The sequence below is a fragment of the Peromyscus californicus genome, unplaced genomic scaffold, assembly GCF_007827085.1.
Source record: "Peromyscus californicus insignis strain IS unplaced genomic scaffold, ASM782708v3 Scaffold_9__1_contigs__length_137607984, whole genome shotgun sequence".
Taxonomy (NCBI): domain Eukaryota; kingdom Metazoa; phylum Chordata; class Mammalia; order Rodentia; family Cricetidae; genus Peromyscus; species Peromyscus californicus.
In genome coordinates, this window is record NW_026294617.1 from 112222624 (window position 1) to 112242586 (window position 19963).

The 19963-nt window shown below is 44.0% G+C and overlaps 1 protein-coding gene across 12 annotated transcripts in view; it reads left to right on the forward strand.

Moving 5' to 3' along the window:
• LOC128105175 (sodium/hydrogen exchanger 9B2) overlaps positions 1-19963 on the forward strand; it is a 57506-nt gene that overhangs the window by 125 nt on the left and 37418 nt on the right. For 6 of the 12 annotated variants that reach the window (XR_008216280.1, XR_008216281.1, XR_008216279.1 and 3 more), the window contains exons 1-4: positions 2854-3400; positions 13688-13822; positions 15528-15702; positions 19366-19536. Coding sequence is in view for 8 of the 12 variants with exons in the window: in XM_052730119.1 (XP_052586079.1) it covers positions 13733-13822; positions 15528-15702; positions 19366-19536 (436 nt within the window). In the remaining 4 variants the exon portion in view is untranslated. Of the gene's footprint in view, positions 1-2135; positions 2774-2844; positions 3401-13687; positions 13823-15527; positions 15703-19365; positions 19537-19963 lie in introns of those variants that run through there. The other 6 variants (XM_052730111.1, XM_052730117.1, XM_052730113.1 and 3 more) reach the window with 5 other exon arrangements.

Consider the following 19963-nt stretch of genomic DNA (forward strand, 5'->3'; position numbering starts at 1 on the left):
AAAGTATATAAATAATTCAAAAGAATAGTTTTTAAAATAAGCAAAGATTTGTGAGATCTTGCTGGCATAACATATAACTATTACAAATATAGCTTTAAAAACTGGACGTCGGCCTCTCACGCCTACAATGGAGCAAGCTGCTGAGAGATATTCTATCTAGTGAGGATCCTGAGCAGTGTTTTGAAAAATCTCCAGGAGTGGGTATCTCCACCAATGCAGTAAAGCCAAATCAAACCGAATTAAAAGTCCAGACTTAATGAGCAAAGCATTCCTGGGTGGTCTGGGGGTGGCGAGGAGAACTGCATGGAGGAAGGCCTATAGACCCGACCTTAAATACCCTGTAGGGAGGTCTTGAGGAGCTCTGAAGGAGGAGGCTCCGTTTGATGGGTTTTTCTGAGGGCGGGGCTTGGAATGGAAGGAGTGGGGCCCCATCTTGGGGGGTCGGGGGTTAAAATGAGGCCGGAGCTGGAGATTCCTAACATCTCCGACTCCAGGTATTCAGAGGGGCACATTGTGTGTCTTCACTTGAGAAAAGCAGAGGAAAAGAACCCAGGCCTGTACAGCACTTTTGTAAGGCATTCTTCCCTAACTGGAGAGGACCTTTCGTTACCTAATTACTTCCCAAAGCCCTACCTTTGACCAGTATCACACTGGGGGTTCAGATCTAACACAGGAATTTGGGGAGGACACCTTAGTTTATAACAAGTAAAATTAAAATATGAATACAAAGAAAAAAGTTTTTAAAGGAAAAATATTCACATTCATTTCCAGTTTCACTTTAGTTTTCAAAACTGAAATGTGTTTGTAAAGTTCTGCATTGTTCTGTTTGTTGATACTAACACGAGATTTTTACACAACCATAAATACACACCACAGGTGAGAAGGAGCTTGCTTTAATGACACAGTAGAGGAATTCTGATTCACAATTACATTCTTTGCCTTGTTATGGAAAAGAAAAAACGACCAAGTGTTTACTGCATATTAAGCTCTATTTCCTTAGTCTAGACATTACTTATTAAAATCAGCAATTATATTCAATATGGGACTAAGAATATATAATTAACGTGCAATACAGTCAATTTAGGAGGATTTTTGTAGATTAAATTCAGTGATGTTTTTCAATGGTTTCCAGGATAACAAGTTAAAAGCACATGACTCTGAAAATAGGCTCTGCATAAATATAACTCAGTCACTAGCAGGAGACAAGTGAAATTAAAGAAAATAAATTATTCTAGAAGTGTTGGTGAATTTATGAATGATAACTCTATAGCATTGTTTACAAGTGACTCTTTCCAGCTTTGAGGTTGTGTGTGTGAGCTATTTCTTGTCACCTTAGAAGACTAGATGATGGGAAGCCAGCACTTGGCTCCTTGCCTTTTCTCAGAGAGACTTAATTAGCCAGGATAGTTGTGGGGTCCACAATGCAAGGATAACATTCTGTGTATGAAGATGGTGCAGTTGATGAATGTGGATTGAAATTCACAACAAAGGGTGCTTGAGTAGCAGGGCCAACAGCTCCACTGATAAGGTTAGTTAGGGTTCTGGTCAGGTAGTCTACAGGCAGGTGGGGGACTGGTGCGTGAGCTTTGTTTATTCAGGCAGCTTCTCACTTTGTAGCTCACACTGGCTTTGTTACCACCACTCTCCTGCCCCAGGACTGCTAGGAATATAGATTGTGCCACCAGGCCTGGCTAGGCTTTTAGTTTATGAAATTAGGGATTTGTAGATGAAATCCTAAATGGTCTTATTAAATAAGAAACACAAAGCTAAATACAGAGTTAAAAGCCCAAGAGGTCAGAGCACTAGCGAAGCCTTTAGCTTACCAGTCACTGCCGTCCTTACCCTCAGAGAGACTGTCTTCTGTGTGACCCGTCTTTTTATTGCCTTTCTGTTCTACCTTCTCATTGGCTCTAAACCCAACCACATGATTTCCTTGTCACTGCCTGTCTATACAGACCTCCAGGTCTCTATGGTTCATACTGGGATTAAAGGTTAGGGTCACCACTTGGCTGTGTCCTTGAACACACAGAGACTCTGCCTGCCATGTGATTGGATTAAGGGTGTGTGCTACCACTGCCAGACTCCTGCTAAATGGCTTGTATTTAGCTCTGATCCCCAGGCAACTTTATTTATTAACATACAAATAAAATCACATTTCAGCACAAATAAAATATCACCATAGGGATTTGGGCTAAATGCCTCATCTTTCCTTTTGTGTATCACAATCAAAATGCTTGAAATCCTTATCTAGTAAATGAATGAACACCGGAATGGAGAATAATGAAATACTGTGTGTTGTGAGCAGGTTCACGTATAGTTAAAAACAGATAAATTCATTTAAACATGGTGACTTCTACAAGATAAATTCCAGCAAGAGATGTTCAGTTCCTTCTGTCAGAGCTTAGACATTATAAGCAATGAAACCAGGAATGAATCTAGCCAAAAAGTTCAATGTTTTCCATTCATGCCAATCAAATAAAGAGACATCAAATGAACATCATATGACCAATGAGGGGGGAATACTTCTTAGTCCTGCAGGAAGAGGAAGCTGATGAGAATGGAAATTTTTGCAAGTTTTAGAAAATGAGTTCATATTAGGAAAAGAATCATTTCGTTGCCTCCGAGAAAGGGCACTGGATGGAGCCTAGGTTCATTCCGAGGACGGGCCAGAAGAACCACCCATGATTTCTGTCCGGCGTAGAAATTTATGTGATACACCTGCATCCCTGAAACCCAAGACTGAATTTAGCACTTGCTCAAGGAGTGAAACCAGGTAAGGGATGGGAGCGACTGTCCTGAGAAGCCCACCCTCCCATATTTGGGTGTGTCTTTCTGACTGGGAGCGTTTCACTTCCTTAACCCTAGTGTTTAGCATCCACGTTAAAATAGCATAACGAACTTCAACTCTGCTTTAAAAGAAAAGAAGTAGGAAAGGAAGACACCAAACTGGAAGTCAGAACTAAAAAAACAAACGGCAGGCGGGAGGGTTCCTGTGTAAAACAGCACAGCAACAGGCCCACAGTGATAAACTCTACTCCACGGTTTCACCCCACCACTTGTCACCTGACAGAAGAACCCTGCCTCTCCACAATCCCTGGGAAGACACTGAGAGTCCTGGAGGTGGCGTGGGATCACAGAGTTTAGGAGATTGGGGAACAGTGAGCCTTGTGAGGCTGCGGGGAAGCGGGGCGCGCCGGTCGGGGTCTTCCTCCAGCTGAGCCCCCGGAGCCCTGAATCCGGAGAGTGCGCCCCGCCCTGCGCCGCGCCCCCGGACCTCCCGGTTATCCGCAGGCCCCCAGGCGCGGCGCCGCCCCGCCGCCTAGCAGACAAGGCTGGGTTCCCAGTAGCCCGGTGGCCTAAGTCAGCCGGGTGGCCTGTGTCGGAGACTGCCGGCAGTGATGTGAGTAGCACACCATAGTGTGTGGGTGGGGTGTCTGTATGTGTGTCTGTGCGCGCGCGTGCGCGCGTGTGCGCGTGCGTGTTTGGGGTCTTTGTGTTACTGTTGTTAGGCAATTTGAGCGGGGCTTTCCTTGTTTTTATTTTGGGACTGGGTAGCACTTCAGCGTGCTGAGGATCATCGGGTCTGGACACTGGACCGCATTATGCCTGCTCAAAGCACTTGAGCTGTGTGGCTCTCTTACTTGCCGGGTATCAGCTTCTTGTCTCATTCTTGCTCTAGACTCGGGTTAGACTTATTTCACCAAAACATTAATGGCAAAAAGCTTTAGCCTCCCAGCAGGAAACCACCACCACCAGACGGAATGGAGAAGGTGTCTGACACAGGTCTTCTGTTTGCCCCTACCTCTCAATCCCCACCCCCACCCCCACCCCCTTAGCAGTAGGTGCTCCTGCTCAGGCTTCTCCACGGATGCTGGCTTACCTTCTTCCTTCCAAGTCCTCGAATGAAGAGTTTCAGTTCCGCAGACAGCTGCAGGTCTTCTCTGCGATTGTGAATGACATACTGTTTCCACCTACAGGAGTTCAAAATGCAACTCTGGGATCAGAGTATACCTAAACAGGAAGTTAGGCCCTCACCATACACGATGCGCTAGGGGTGTGGGCCAAGTATCAGTCTTCTATTGCTGTGATGAACACCAGTACAAGCTACCTGGGGAGGAAAGGGTTAATTTCATCTCACAGTCCATCATGAAGGGAATTTAGGGTAGAAACTCAAGGCAGGAACTGAGCTAGAGGCCATGGACAAACACTGCTTATTGGTTTGCTCCCCCTATAGCTTCCTCGGTGTGCCTTTTCATAGGCCTCAGGACCACCAGCTCAGGGATGGCATTGCCCACAGTGGGCTGGGCCCTCCCCCACCTATCATTAGTTAAGAAAATGTCCCACACACTTGACTACAGGCCAATCTGATGGAGGCATTTTCTCAATTGAGATGCCCCCCTTCCCAGATGATTCTAGTTTGTGTCAAGGTGACAAAAAACTAACCAGCCCAGTGACTAAGGCATGCTATCTATTTTCTGGCATAACAAGTCTCTAGGGTTACCACCCCATCAACTATATTCTCTGTGCTTTTGGAGTACTCACATAAGGCCTTAAGAATGAGCCAGATGAGCTGGGTGTAGTGGCACATGCCTATTAATCCCAGCACTCAGGAGGCAGAGGTAGGTGGATATCTGTGAGTTCAAGGCCAACCTGGTCTATATAGTGAGTTTTGGGACAGTCAGAGCTATATAGTGAGACCATGTCTCAGAAAAAAAAAGACTAAGCCAGAGGTGTTAGTGATAGTATCCCAGGTTTACATGTGAATGTGGAAGTTGACACTCATCTGCTTCTGGCATGTATTCTTGTCTAGCACACCGTGGAAAACTAAAAACATTCCACAGACTTCCTTCCCTTTGAGTTTGGTTGTCGATCTAGAGTCTAGCAAGCAGATAATGTGCCTAAGGTGGGGCAAGGCCAAAGCCATCTTCCTTTTTTTTTTTCAATGTTTTCTGTCCTCAAGGAAGGCCCTGGTGATGGCAGCCTTCAGAACTGCTGGTGCTGGGGCTCCTGTGCCCGGAGACTTTCAGACTCAGTCATACTGTGTTAAATCCTCAACCTTGAGGCTGTTGGAGGTGATTGGAGGGGACGGGGGAGTCACAGTAGGGCAGGTCTGTAATTCCAGACTTCAGGAGCCTGAGGCAGCAGAATCAAAGTTGGAGGCCAGTCTAGGCTACACAGTGAGACCCTGTTTTAAAAGTTAGTTGAGGGAGGTGATTGAATTGTCTTAGTTACTTTTCTATTGCTGTGAGAAGACACCGTGACCAAGGAAACTTATAGAGGAAAGGCGTCTGGGGGCCGCTCACAGTGTCAGAGGGTTAAAATCAGTAGTCATCATGGCAGCAGGCAAGCGAGCAGGCGCCGGAGCAGCAGCGGAGAACTCTCCTCTTGAAATATACATTGGGAATTTTGTGGGCTTTTGAAACCTCAAAGCCAGCTCTTAGTGACACACTTCCTCCAACAAGACCAAACCTCCTAATCCATCTTTCACACTTCTACCAACTAGTGTTTGAGTATGCAAATACATGAACCTATGGAGTTCGTTCATGCTCAGACCACCACAGATACATTCTTGTTCTAAGCAGATTGCATCCGGATCTCAGCTTCTCTAGTGGCAGCTACCATGATGCTCTTGACTATCACACACCCTGGGCAAACTCTCGCCTGTGGCAAAAATAGAACATTTATTTATTTATTATGTATAGAGTATTCTGTCTGCATGTACACCTGCAGGCCAGAAGAGGGCACCAGATCCCATTACAGATGGTTGTGAGCCACCATGTGGTTGCTGGGAATTGAACTCAGGACCTCTGGAAGAACAGTAGATACTCTTAAACTCTGAGCCATCTCTCCAATCCAATAGAACATTTCTTAATGGTCAATTGCTAGTACTCTGGGATTTGTCCTTGAGGGTCCAGCCTAGATCTTGCTTTTCTAACACTTCAAAACTCTCAGGATTATTCTCCATGTAGCATATCTTTCTGCTTAAAATACCTAGAGTGAGCTGGGCAGAGGTGGCTCACACTTTTTATCCCAGCACATGGGAGGTATAGGCAAGCAGATCTCTGAGTTCGAAGCCAGCCTGGTCTACAGAGTGAGTTCCAGGACAGCCAGGGCTACACAGAGAAACCCTGTCTCAAAAAATCAAACCAAAAAAATAACAACAAAGAATACCAAGAGTGATTTCTGTTATGTGTATGGATCCTAAAACCATCTAAACCTAAACTCCTGTTGTTTGGGGGTGTGTGTTTGTTTTTATTTATTCATTTTTGTTTGTATGTTATATGGGAAGTGAAGTTACGAAGTTAGGTCTAGAGGCCATTTCCTCAAACTGCTCACATTTGTGTACCTGCTATATCCTAGGTCATATAGCACATAGAATTCCCATCATGAACCTTCACGTCACAAATAATCCTTTCTCCTACAATTTCTTTGTCTGGAATGGTCTGTTCTATGACTTCTAAATGAAATCATCGTTCAGGGTTTGAGTCCAGCATCTCATGATGATCAGGAAGCGAGGCAGTGTTTCAATACCGCTTCTCATAAGAAGTTCTGAGAGCAGGTTCCAAAGCAAATTCACCTATTGTAGTTGCCAGAATGTTTTAGGCATTTTGTAGTAATGATTTATTTTTCTGTCAAAACTCCCTTTAAAATAACCGAATTCCCTTTCTCTCAGAGCATGATGTATAAGGGGTAGTGGTCTAGGGTTTATTCAGTAGGCCAGTGATCTCAGGGCTCTAGATTGCTGTCTATGATTAGCCAAGTTTGACTTTTCCTCCATGAGTGAAGGCTGGCTGTTAAGGTTCCAAAACACATGATCAGTCAAAGCTTTCCCTCAACACAAATGGGCACTTAAAGACAAAAAGTTAAATTTTCTCCTTTTCTTTCTTTTTACTAAGAAAAAATACATTAATCCATTGGCATGAATCCTTCATAGCCCTAGACCAAAATCTGAAAAAGAGTAATGTTATTGAGACTGATTTAGACCAGTCCTGACTTTATCCCTAGAGCCAAGCGAACAATCCACTGTTCTATCTGAACAAGTGGCTTTTAGATATGCAGTAAGCCATATCTATAACTCATAAGCAACCCCAAATCTAAAATAAGATGTTAAATTTGCAATTAAACTTTTTGCCCTTGGAAGGAAGATAGAATAGAGAGAAACAAGAATTGGATCCCTCCTTCTTTTGGTATCATTTTCTTACATTTATGTCTCCAGTGTTTTTCATCCTGAAGTCATCAGTCACTGGGTTTAAGGAACCAAACATTGTAACCAACGCTTTCCTTTCTTAACTTGACCTCATGTGGTCGACACACTAGAACCCTCAGAGAAGGTCATTCTCACAAAGGGAAACATTCTTAGCCATTTCAGGAATTCTCAAGAAAAGTTCTAACCTCCTCTATGTCCTGGTCAGAACTCTTCACTGCTGAGTAGGGGACCTTTTAATATGGAACCTTAGATTGAGAACCCAGAGCTATAATGTGGGAGGCCAGCTCCCACCTTTTCCAGGGTTCCTATGAGGAGGAGAGAGGGATAAGAAAATACTACAAAGATAGCGAAGAGGAGAAAGAAACACAGGATAGCTTCGGGAGGACCTGGGCCAATGCCCGACGGCCCTTTCCATTTATTCAAAAGGGCTTTTTATAACAATGCCAAGGGGCGGGGCAAAAGACCTCCCCCTTGCAAGATCAAAGCACACTGCACAGCCAAGTGCAGACCCTTCCAAACACCTGGCAACCACGCCTGTGGTCAAATCATCCCCTTATGCAGCCCTGCTGGGTAAAGCAAGCTCAGATTCTCGGACCCTGAGTAAGTTCTCTTGGATCAAGCTACACAACTGTCTGGCCATGTAAAGGGACTAGTCGAGTCCCATGTAGGCTCCTCAGTCATTGATCCAACTTTCATGAGTTCCCTCTAGATTGGTTTGGTCATCTCTGCAGGTTTCCCCCTCATGATCCTGATGAACTTGCTCATAGAATCCCTCTTCTCTCTCTTTGACTGGACTCCTGGAGCTCTGCCTGGTGTTTGGCTGTGGATCTCTGCATCTGCTTCCATCAGTCATTGGAGAGAAGCTCTGTGATGACAGTTAAGGTATTCATCGGTCTGATCTCTGGAGCAAGCCAGTTCATTTCAGGCACTCTCTCCACTATTTCTAGTAGCCCAGGCTGGGACCATCCTTGGGGATTCCTGGCAACTTCCCTAGCACTAGGTTTCTCTCTATCCCCATGATGTCTCCCTCTATCATGGTATCTCTTTCATTGTTTTCTCACTCCATCCCTGTTCTAGCTCAACCATCCCATTCCCTTATTTTCTCATCCCCTATTCCCTACCCTCCATTGCCCACCCCTCACCCCCAGTTTACTCATGGAGATCTCATTTATTTCCCCTTCCCAGGGTGATCCATGTGCCCCTCTTTGGGTCTTCCTTGTTAGCTAGCTTCTCTAGAGTTGTGGGTTGTTGTCTGATTATCCTTTGCTTTACATCTAGTATCCACTTAAGAGTGAATACATACCATGTTTGTCCTTCTGAGTCTGGGTTACCTCACTCAGGATGATATTTTCTAGTTCCATCCATTTGCCTGCAAATTTCATGATGTCATTGTTTTTCTCTGCTGAGTAGTACTCCATTGTGTAGGGTAATGAACTCTTAAATGTATACAACACAGAGAGTATCCCAACAGTCAGTCCACTCATGCTGCTCTAACAAAATACTACAAGCTGGTTAATTATTAGTGTAATAGTAGATACTTTTTTCTCATAGTTTTAGAGGCAGGAAGTTCCAAGGTGTGGAACTTAGAGATTTGGTGTCTGATAAGAGCTTGCTGTTGGTTTACCAGCCAGTACCTTCTTGCTGCATCCTCATCCTCATGTGGAGGGATGGAGGAACAATATCACTTGACATTGCAGAATGGGAAGAGCTGTTCTTTCAGCCTCCTTTTCTACACACACACACACACACACACACACACACACACACACACACACACACACACGACAGGTTTATATACCCCTGGCTGTCCTGGAACTCTCTATGTAGACCAGACAGGTATTGACCTCACAGAGATCTGCTGGCCTCTGCCTCCTGCTGGGATTAAAGATGTGTTCAAGTAGGGTGTGGTGGCACACCCCAGGCAGGCAAAACTCTGAGTTTGAGGCCAGTTTGGACTACAGAGTGAGTTCTAGGACAGCCATGTCTATACAGAGAAACCCTGTCTCAAAACAAACACACACAAACAGACACACAGACAAAGAAAAAAGGTTGTGCCACCATGCCAGCCATTCAACCTCTTTTAATGAGCAGCATTCCATTCAAGAGAGTGGATTACTTCGTAAAAGTAACTTAATCTCTTCCTAGGAATCTACACCACTTACTGATATCTCTTTGGTTTAAGTTCTAATGTGAGCTTAAGAGAAATAGATATATTACAAATGGTATCAAGCAATGTATGTAAATTCCCAATAAGATTCCCCCGTTAAAAACATTGGCCTTGCCAGGCGGTGGTGGCGCATGCCTTTAATCCCAGCACTCGGGAGGCAGAGGCAGGCGGATCTCTGTGAGTTCGACGCCAGCCTGGTCTACAAAGTGAGTTGCAGGAAAGGCGCAAAACTACACAGAGAAACCCTGTCTTGAAAAACAAAAAAACAAAAAAACAAAAAAAAAACATTGGCCTATCCATATCATGGGGAAAAAAAAGTAATCATTAATATTGACTGTCAACCATTCGACTGAGAATTATCTAGGAGAGTAGAAAACAGGGGTCTAACCTAATGAGTTGATTAACCTCTTGACTGCGTCATAGAATTGTGGCATTATTAAGAGGAAGTTAAATTATGAGATAAATATGAGAGTCAGTCCAGCTGAGCATCGTTCCACCCCCACCCCCAAGGGAGCTTCCCATCAGAGAGTCTGATCCTCGAGGGCAAAAGATCTTCACCCAAAACTCTTTTAAGAAAGAGATGTATTTGGGGAGGAGGAGTCCAGGAGAGTGGCTGCCTCTGCCAGGGTGGAGGACAGCTGATAACCGAACAGGCACAGGGCTCATATAGGGATTCTTAGGGGTGGAGTTTGTCCAGGGAGAAGATTTTCAGGGAGGGAATGGGTCAGGTTTTGATCCTCTTGAGCTTGGACAAGCTCAGGGATTGTTGGCTTTCCTGTTCAGGGATTGGTTGGTTTCATGCTAGGTTGGTCAGGGGCAGATTTGGCTGTAGTTTCAGGGCCAGGGTGGATTTCTTTCACTGGCTCTGGTTCCAGGGCCAAAGTGTGTTTCTTTGGCTCTGGTTTCAGGGTTAGGGTGTGTTCTTTGGCTCTGGTCTGAGGGTTAGGGTGTGTTTCTTTGGTTCTGGTTTCAGGGCCAGGGTGGGTTTCTTTGGCTGGCCCTTTTACCCTACACAGACAGAAAACTGCTTCAGGTTTCCACTGGTGAATTGTCTCTGCTTAGAATGCTTCCAGAGCTTGCAGGCTCGACCCACATGTGCCCTGAAGTCCTTCAGCTGTGGCAGGCCAGGGTGTGGCATTGTTGGAAGTCCCAGAGGTCCTTGAGAGCATTGGCCAGTGCCTAGCACTGACAGGTGGACCTGTATGGGAAGCAAGACTCACATGAAGGCCAGTCTCAAAGTCCTTTTACCTGTTGGGATCAGCACAGAGGCTTGAGATGCAGCATCCCTAGAGCATGGCGGTGCGGTCCCTAGGGGCCACTGTCTAGTTTCGCTTCTTAAACTCTTTATGTATTTCAGTGCATGGGTCACCAGCTCACCAGGTCTTTAATTTTGGGGTATTTTGCACATTTTGACATAAATATTTTTCTGTTTTGTTCACAGGCAAAACATGTTAGGTTTGTAAATATTTTTCTTCTTTCACAACAATAATGTTCTTTAAGTCAAAACATGTTTGTTTATATTCATTTTGTCAACCAAATTGTTATTTCATAACAACATGACGTGTTTTCAACGCATTTTCCAAGTTACACAAAAAATGGTTTCACTTACGTTCCTATCACTAACTAATGCAACAAATAAGAAGGTAGCCAGTCTTGGGGCTGGAGAGATGATTCAGCATTAAGAGTGTGTAGTGTTCTTCCTGAGAACCTGAGTGGGTTCTGTGGGAGTTTGAAGGAGAATGGTCGCTATAGGCTCATATGTTTGAATGCTTGGCCCCCAGTTAGTGGAACTACTTGGGAAGGATTAGGAGGTATGGCCTTATTAGAGAAGAGGTATTACTGAAGAAGGGCTTTGAGGTTTCAAACGTGCATGCCAGGACTAGCCCCACCTCTGTCTGAAACTTGTGGGTCTGCTGTACACTCCCATCTACTGCTCCAGCACCACGCCTGTTTGCCTGCCTGCTGCCGTCTCCTCATCCCCATCATGGACTCACCTTCTGAAACTGTAAGCAAGCCTCCAGTGTTTTCCTCTGTAAGTTGTCCTGGTCCTGGTGCTTCACCACGGCAATAGAACTGTAACTAAGACAGGTTCCCAGCACCCCCAGCAGGGGGCTCACAACTCTCTGTAACTCCAACTCTGTGGGATCCAGTGTCCTCTTCTGACCTCCCTGGGCGCCTGCACCCATGTGCACTAACAAGTACTCATACACACTGAAGGGGACTCCCGCACATCAGGGGCTCCTTCCCAGACCCAGATTAGGCACAAACCACACCCAAACACCTGTTTTCACACAGAGATCCTTTATTAAGTGGGGAAGAAAAGTTAAGTGGCTGCCTTCTGACTCAGGCAGAAAACAGCAGCAAATGACATTGCAGGTGCAATTTTTAAGCACAGAAGAAAGGGCTGTGTTAGAAGGGGCTAGGACATGGTGGTGTTATGCCCAGATCACAGGGACCCCCAAAAGACCACCACAGAGACCGAATCCCAAATGTAAAAGCAAAGAGCCTTTATTTTCAAGCTCTGAGCTTGGTCTCTGTCTGTCCCTCACAGCGGTGAGTGCAGAGAGTCCTGAGCCCAGGCAGGGTGGAGTTTATATCATAGCAGAGGTTGGGGTGAGGGGATTTCCAGGGCTCAGGACCCTGATTGGTTGACATTTGTCGAGGGGTATAGGGAATATTTGGAATGTCAGGCATTTCCTCTTAGATGCAGGCCCCACTGGGTGGGGTCAGCTTATGGCTTTTCCTGGGTCCAGGTGTTGCCTGCCAGAAGGTGTGTCTGGGCCTCTGAGCCTGTCATGGCAGCTGTGTGGTCAAGCTGTTTTGGGGCTCCCCACAGTGGTAGAGGAGATAGAGGATGAGAGAGAAGGGAAGGGAACAAGGGATAGGGAGAAGGGATGTTTTTCTGAGAGGGACAAAGGACTGACTGCCTCTGGTTAGAGGAGACAGATGCGGCACATAGGCAAATGGTGTTTATATAGGTAAAACGAGAAACCCTGTGTTAGGATGAGGTGTTTAATTTTGATTGGACAGGTTAATTAGGTGAGCTAAAGGGGGCTTCTGATTGCCGGACTTCAATGCTTCCATAGCTGGACCTTGGTAGTCAGCCTTAGGAGGAGGGAGTGGCCAAATAAGGGAATAGACTTTAGTGTCTATCTTTAGGGATGGATGTGATCTAATGGGTTTTTGCAAGGCAGAGGGAATGGGGGAGAAGGGCAGGGCCTACCAGAGGCAGACTCACCACACTGGCCAGAGTCCTTTCACACACAATTTAAAACAAACTCTTCAAAGTAAAGGAAGCAACCAGTCTTTGCCCATGCAGAAATCTCTCAACAGTATTGAACTCATAGAAGGAAACATGCTTCACTTGACATTTGCAACTTTGTAGCAGGAAGTAATTTCAGCATTGAGATTGGTTTTAAAAATTAAGCTGCAGAATGGAAGGCTTGTTTAACAAATTCCTGACATTATGGAAAAGTATATTTATAGAGACTTTTCAAACTCTGCATCACTTGCCTGTAGAAGGACAAGGATGTGGCAGGCCCATGGTCACCTGTCCCATTTGTTGGATTTAAGGATTTTGTTTCTTTTGAGGCCACATTTCTGTCTTAGAAGTATTTGAAAACTGCTGTAAAAGATCCCTAAGCGCTTCCTTGCCTGCTCTGAAAACCACAAAAACAGAAAATGATCTCAAATTGCGGCAAGAAAAATTAAGTTATCCCCTCAAATTTCAGAATATATCCAGGAAAATTATTATGGTTAAGGCAAACTATATAATTTTCTTTTCTCTCGAGCTTTAAAGTTGCACAGACTCAGTTCTAAATGGACTCAAAGTTTCACCTGGGGAAATCTTACTGCAACAATCGTAACAATACAGAAACACAGACGAGGCAGAAATAAGTAGCTCTCAGGAAATAAGGAGATCGGGATAGGGTTCCACAGGTGACTCATTCCTGGTGTAAACACTGGAAAGTTACCTGACCATTCCTGCCTGTGGAGTCAGCCCATTAGCTAGTACAATCTAGAAGTGATATTGCTCTGTGTGTTTCAAAGCATAACCTGCAAGGGATGGTGGGAAAGGAATTAAGATGTGATAGGCCAACAAGGGTTTATTTTAAGAGTAGCCCAAAACTTGATAAGAATGAAGGTAAATATGTTGGGCTCAAAAAAAGGGTCAGTGATGGGAAGGGGAGAGCAGTCTGACGTAGCGTGGGCCCACCCTCCTGGTTCCAAGGAAAGAAAGAAGTGGATTTACTCATCTACTTCCAAAGGTCTTCAGTTACTGCTGGGTCTAGTCTGTGTTTCCTTCAATTCAGATCTTGTTCCACATCCCTGAATCATCATCTTTGAAATTATAAGACATGGAGGATGAAGATAAGACAGTTGGATGTCAGGAATCAAAGCCATCCACAGGGACCAGTCACACAGCTTCTGTGCATCAAGGACCACGGGTAAGATCTCCAGTCAAAGGCAGGAAATCCCAGCTGTTTCCCTAAGCATACTACTATGTGTTTCCAAGCTGAGAGAATTGTTTCTCCTCACTCTTTACCAGTCAGCTAACAATTTAGGTGACACATTCCCAAAATGCCAGCACTCAGAGAGTGATGTAGAAATACTATGAGTATGCAGCCAACCTGAGTTACCTAGTGAGACCCTGGAGAGGGGGAGGGGGGGGAGGAAGGGAGGGGGGAGGGAGGAAGGAAGGAAGGAAGGAAGGAAAATTCTCCTCATGCTTAATCCTCATGATCATATAGACCAGGGTGGATAATGTCTACCAGTTTCCCAGCTCAGGTCATTGGTAGCTGGTCCCACCCAAGGTTGGCAAAATAGCCTGTGAAATGCTGTGTGTTCCTGGCCTAAGCCCTAGGAGGATTTTTGGTCTTGCCATCCTTGCTCTCTTTCACTCTCCCTCCCCCTCCCCCTCCCCCTTCTTGAATATTGAGTACTTTGCTATATTTACCTGCTATGGTCTTGAATTATTATTGATTCCCCAGGGTCCAAGGGAGCTTTGCTATGTCCGGCGTGGGATATCAGGGAAAAAAAATCTACGTACTCTATGTTCTTATGACTTTTAACTTTATTCCTCTAAGACAAAATTACAACAATTTAGCTATTGTTCCACCAGGCATTCAAGGCAGGAGTAACTCTAGACATACCAAGCTCTATATCTGTCTACTTTATTTCTCTGGGATGAAATCCTGTCTCCATAACTACAGTTCCTTCCAGCTCCCCAGCTCATAGCCCAGGTGATGACTAAACTATGCTTTCAGCCTCATCTTAGTCCTCTGTATCCTCTTTCTCCATCTCTGCTGCTCTCTACTCCTGGCACTCAGAAAACTCTACTCCAGATCTGCTTGCCCTCTATGGAACTTCTGCCATCCTCTCTTCTCTCTCGCCATGCTGTTCTGTTCTTGTCTACAGAAAATGTCTGCCTTTTCTTTCCCTGGGCACCTTGTTCCCTGCCTCCTCAGGAATGTTGTTTTACCTCTCACCTTGATAGGTAAAAACCTCTTTTGTTTTCAGTCAAAGTGCTCTGGAGAACCACTAGGCCTCTTCAAGGCGAGGGGATGGTCTGAGCTTCACTAGCACAGGAAACAAAGCTAGGTGTCTCCTGCCAGTTTGTCTCCTAAGCTCAGCAGGGCAGTTAGTAACTTAGTAGGTTCAGCAGGTCTGGGGAGCTGAACTGTTTATTAATTGGTCTGGGCACGCAAGGTTTTATAGTAGAAGACAGCTGGAATATTAAAGGCTGGGTAACACCAAATATTCTTAATAAATGGCTTTGCCTTTTGACAGACCCTTGGCCAGTCAAAGTTCAGCTTTAATACACAGCTGAATCTCTATGATATATTCTTGCGGCCCTCAAGAAATTATGTCTTAATTATAGCAATTTTGGGGCCTAGTATTGTACAATGTAGCTTTATGTCTATGTGACTCAGTCATTTAAAATTCTAAACTAGGGGCTCATTGTTAAGTATTCTCCAGTGGTTCTTTTTCTACGCACTAGCTGACTTGTTGGTAATGAAGTTGTGTGTTTCTCTATAAGCTATTATCCTAGATTTTAATAATAGCAATTTGATTTGAAATGTGATAAGCCAATAGCTAAAAGATGCACGAAAATACAGTTTGAAAGATTTAAAAAGTTTGATTTAAATACAGGAGGAGAGAGTCATGAACCTCAAAGATGGGAATGAGCCAACAGAAGACAGCAATCTGCTCAACAGTGATGAAAAAAAGCCGCAGGAATTGGCAAGAGAATCCAGTCACCTGCAGAGTCTGAGACGGATACTGGCTTGCCCTCCACATGGCTGGCTGAGCAAAGTGATAACCAATGGTGTGTATATGGCAGGGATGAACTCAAAAAATAAAATAAAAAAGAAAGTCACAGTGAGAGTTTCCAAAACCATATGGTTAAAAGGACAAAAGAAATGTACTTCTGCCGGGCGGTGGTGGCACACGCCTTTAATCCTAGCACTCGGGAGGCAGAGGCAGGCGAATCTCTGTGAGTTCGAGGCCAGCCTGGTCTACAAAGCGAGTTCCAGGAAAGGCGCAAAGCTACACAGAGAAACCCTGTCTCGAAAAACCAAAACAAACAAACAAAAGAAATGTACTTCTTTCTTAAACTACTAAGTGGGACAGCTGACAGTGGTTGTGACTCTGCTCCACACAGTCATGCGGGGGAGTGAAAAACTCCACCATCTCAAACTGTGGTTTCGAAGGTGTCTGTGGCCACCACATTTGAGCTAGTATACTTTTGAGTCAAAAGAGCAGGGACTAGAGAACTTTTTCTAGATCTGAATAATTTCACACAATCCCTGTAGGCTCCAATGAGAACATAGACGTAATGTCTGGTTACCGGAGAAGCATTATGTAAATGTCGATGTCATTACAGCGAAAGCAGTGTGACTAATATTGAACAAAACAGTGATCACTTTATGCTTCTAATCATCTCCTGTCATTTTACAAGTAAGAATCTTGGTTTGCAATTCAACCATTTCTTTGTAAACTTTGAGAGTTTGGGGGAGGGAGAAGGATTTATCCAGACTGTTTTGGATATTGTTTCAGTTGAGATATTTTTGTCTTTTAGTCTATGAAGGTAACCTAAAATGCGTTAGAAATTTGATGAGTGTATACATGTTTATAATCAGTGGTACAATTGTTTGTTCACAGAGGGGGAGAGAGAGGTGGGGGGAGTTAGGAAAGGAGGGAAGGAAAGAGAGTGTGTGTGTGTGTGTGTGTGTGTGTGTGTGTGTGTGTGTGTGTATGTGTGTGTGTGTGTACACGCATGTGCACACGTGCATGCATGCACTTTCATGGTGAATGTTAACTGTGCAATAATACAAGAAAGAAGGGGTTGAAATCTTTCTATAAAAGTAAATTTTAAGACAGTTTTGGAAACTGTTGAGAAATGAAAACATAATTGCAATATATGTATGGCTTTCTATGTATTGTTTCCTGAAAACCTAGGCTCAATTCTCAGTTCCCAGTTACCTTGAGTGTGTGTGTGTCTGGGTGTGTGTGTGTGTGTGTGTGTGTGTGTGTGTGTGTGTGTGTGTGTGTATGTGTGTGTGTGTTGCTTTGTTTCAACAAAGGCCGCCTGTGTCGCTCAGGACTCATGATCCTCCTGCCTCAGCCACTCCAGTGCTGGGATTGCAACCCTGTACCACTCACCCAACCTGAGCTAAGTTTTTGGAGCTGCACTTTAGAAGGGGCTCTCACAGGGATTTTATATCATTTTCATACAGGACAATGAAAACAGATATAACATGTTATACTTTAGGCAGTGTATGTTTTTACTGGAAAAGTAAGATTCTGAACCAATGTGGGAAAAATTATTAAACTGTTTGGAACACAGCAAACCAACTGAAGAGGCCGCACATAATTTGATACTTCTTTTCTCCTTTATATTACTTTTAAAAAATTTACCACTGAAAATATGACACAAAACTAGTTAAAAAATTTATAACAAAAACAGATACTGATTCCCCAAGGAATATTTAAAAATGAATAATGTGATTTAAGAACTCATTTTTATTTTTATCCTTTTTAGCATTTTGTGGCATTGCATGCTTCTGTATGTGCATGTGTGTGTTTATGCACTAGTATGCATGTGTGTGGAGGCCAGAGGTTGATGTTGGGTCTTCCTTTATCACTCTCCACTTTATATATTGAGGCTGGTACCTCACTCTTTGCATGACTTGGCTCCTGGGCCCTGACTAGGGATTGACCTAACTGGGGAGGCGTGGATGTGAAAACACACACACAGAGAAAAGCTGGAATCAGGTGGGCCGGGCTCTCTGATGGAGAAGCTGCCGTACCTGGGGTGCTCAGCATGTTTATTGTGTCCAGCTGAACATGGAAGAGGGCTTATTAAGTACAAATAAACAAGGAGTCAGGGTTATTACATACAGCTGAACAAGGAGACAGGTTTCGCTTACCTGAGTGGGAGCAGACTCTGTGGGGAGCAGTCTTCGGGCTGTGAACATCCAGGGAAAAGGCTATAGTAGACACACTGTCAACATTTGCACTTGGATGGGAAGACGGCTTTGCTGTCCCTTTGAGCTTCACATGGGGGAGGTTTTGCTACTCCATGGGGCTGAGGCATTGGTCCTTGACATGGCCATGCCCAGATCAGCAACACACATTCCCTGAGAATTTCACTGGCTTCCTACAGCAGGGTCTGGTTTGGGTCCACTGATTCACCTGATGTATCTAGCCAGCTTGTTCTGGGATCCCATCTGTGTCCGGAGCATTGGAATTACAGGTAGATTGTGTCAGCACTCACCTGCTAGGGATCCGAACTCTCATTCTCACACTTGCTCGGCAAACACTTTACTCGCTGAGTGCCCTCTCCAGCCTCAGAACTCACTTTTAAATTTAGAATTGTTCAGAAACATTCCGGGAAAGTGAGGGCTCCTGAGGGCTCCTGGTAGATAAGCATGTGCTCACTGTTTCCCTACATTTCTACTTCTGAGGTTGGTGGCTTTGTTCTGTATTCGCTCCTGTGTCATTTAACGTAATATACAAACGCTTCCTGGGAAGTAATTATTACACAAAAGTTATGTTTCTCCAAAATCTTAAATGACGAATAAATTATTGACTGAGTTAAACCTGATTTAGAGATACCTTATAAATATACACATAAGTAACATTTACAATTGTATTTCAGGTTTTGGGAATGAAAGGAGAGTTAGAGACTTTTAAAGTGATCTTAGCATGGAAAAATGAAAACTCTTACCTCTATGAGTGGAATTATTGAAAAGTTCAGTTTATGCTTTAATAAAGTCGGACGTAACAGCTGGCAAGTCGTGCCCTCCATCCTGCCTGTAACATTTTCTGGTAATCTTAGCTTGTGTACACCATTGGAAAATACTGAAAGTGCCTTAGATATTTCACTGGGATAAGTGCTTACATCTCTGAAAAAAAATTTTTGTGAGGTTTTAGAAAAGGGGGCCTTAGCTTGGTCACTGGGTTAATTACCTTTCTCATTTTGTGGGAACATAGCAATAGATCATGTTCTTAATTTTTTTAAGTGTGATAATTCTGAGCAAACATTGACGGTCGAAGAAGTGATGGTTAATGTTTAATTCAGGGCAGAACTAGATGCTGGAGTGTAACTAGAGTGCAAATGTTCTCAAGTCTCTACTAAGAGGGCAAAGACGTGATTGTTCTCTGTAATATTAATTGTTCCTGTGCTGCAAGATGGTGGTTCCTTCTAGCACTGTGAAGGGAAATGGGGCTGAGAACAGGGAACAGGTGTGCTCAAAAGTGCCGGGAGTTCCTCCAGTTCTTAAACCATCTGGCAATCGCCTCATTGTTTGCGACATCGTGTCCTTTATAACTTATGACTATAAACATTTGCATATGGATTCAATGTTTATTTAAAAATAATTTCAGAATACAATGAAGTTGGCATATAACAATTAGTTTTCCTGGTGTTTTGGCTTTTATTTTTGTCAGTTTTTTTTATTCTTTTTTTTTTTTTTTTTCTCTTTAGGTACCATGGTTGTTCTCCTGTGGGCTGTGGTGTGGTCAGTTACCGGCCCCGAGTGTCTTCCTGGAGGAAATCTGTTTGGAATCATAATCCTATTCTATTGTGCTGTCACTGGAGGCAAAATCTTTGGACTCATTAAGTTACCAACCTTGCCTCCTCTGCCTCCTCTTCTTGGTAAGTCCAAATGCTTCCTGATTTCCTCAAAACAGATGATAGCTTTAAAAAAAGCTTTCCAGAAAGCTTTGGGAAATTGAAGAATAAATTATTTCAGTATTTGCTATCCTGGAGACAAAAGCCAAATTTTAATTTAAAAAAATTATTTTGGGGGTTGGAGAGATGACTCAGAGGTTAAGAGCACTGACTGCTCTTCCAGAGGGCCTGAGTTCAATTCCCAGCAACCACATGGTGGCTCACAACCATCTGTAATGAGATCTGGTGCCCTCTTCTGGCCTGCAGAGATGCATGCTGTATACATAATAAATAAATAAATCTTTTAAAAAAATTATTTTGTGTGTGTGTGTGTGTGTATGTACACGTATGTATGCTGCGTGTACACGTATGTATGCTGTGTGCAACAGTTTATGGAGTCCGTTCTCTACTT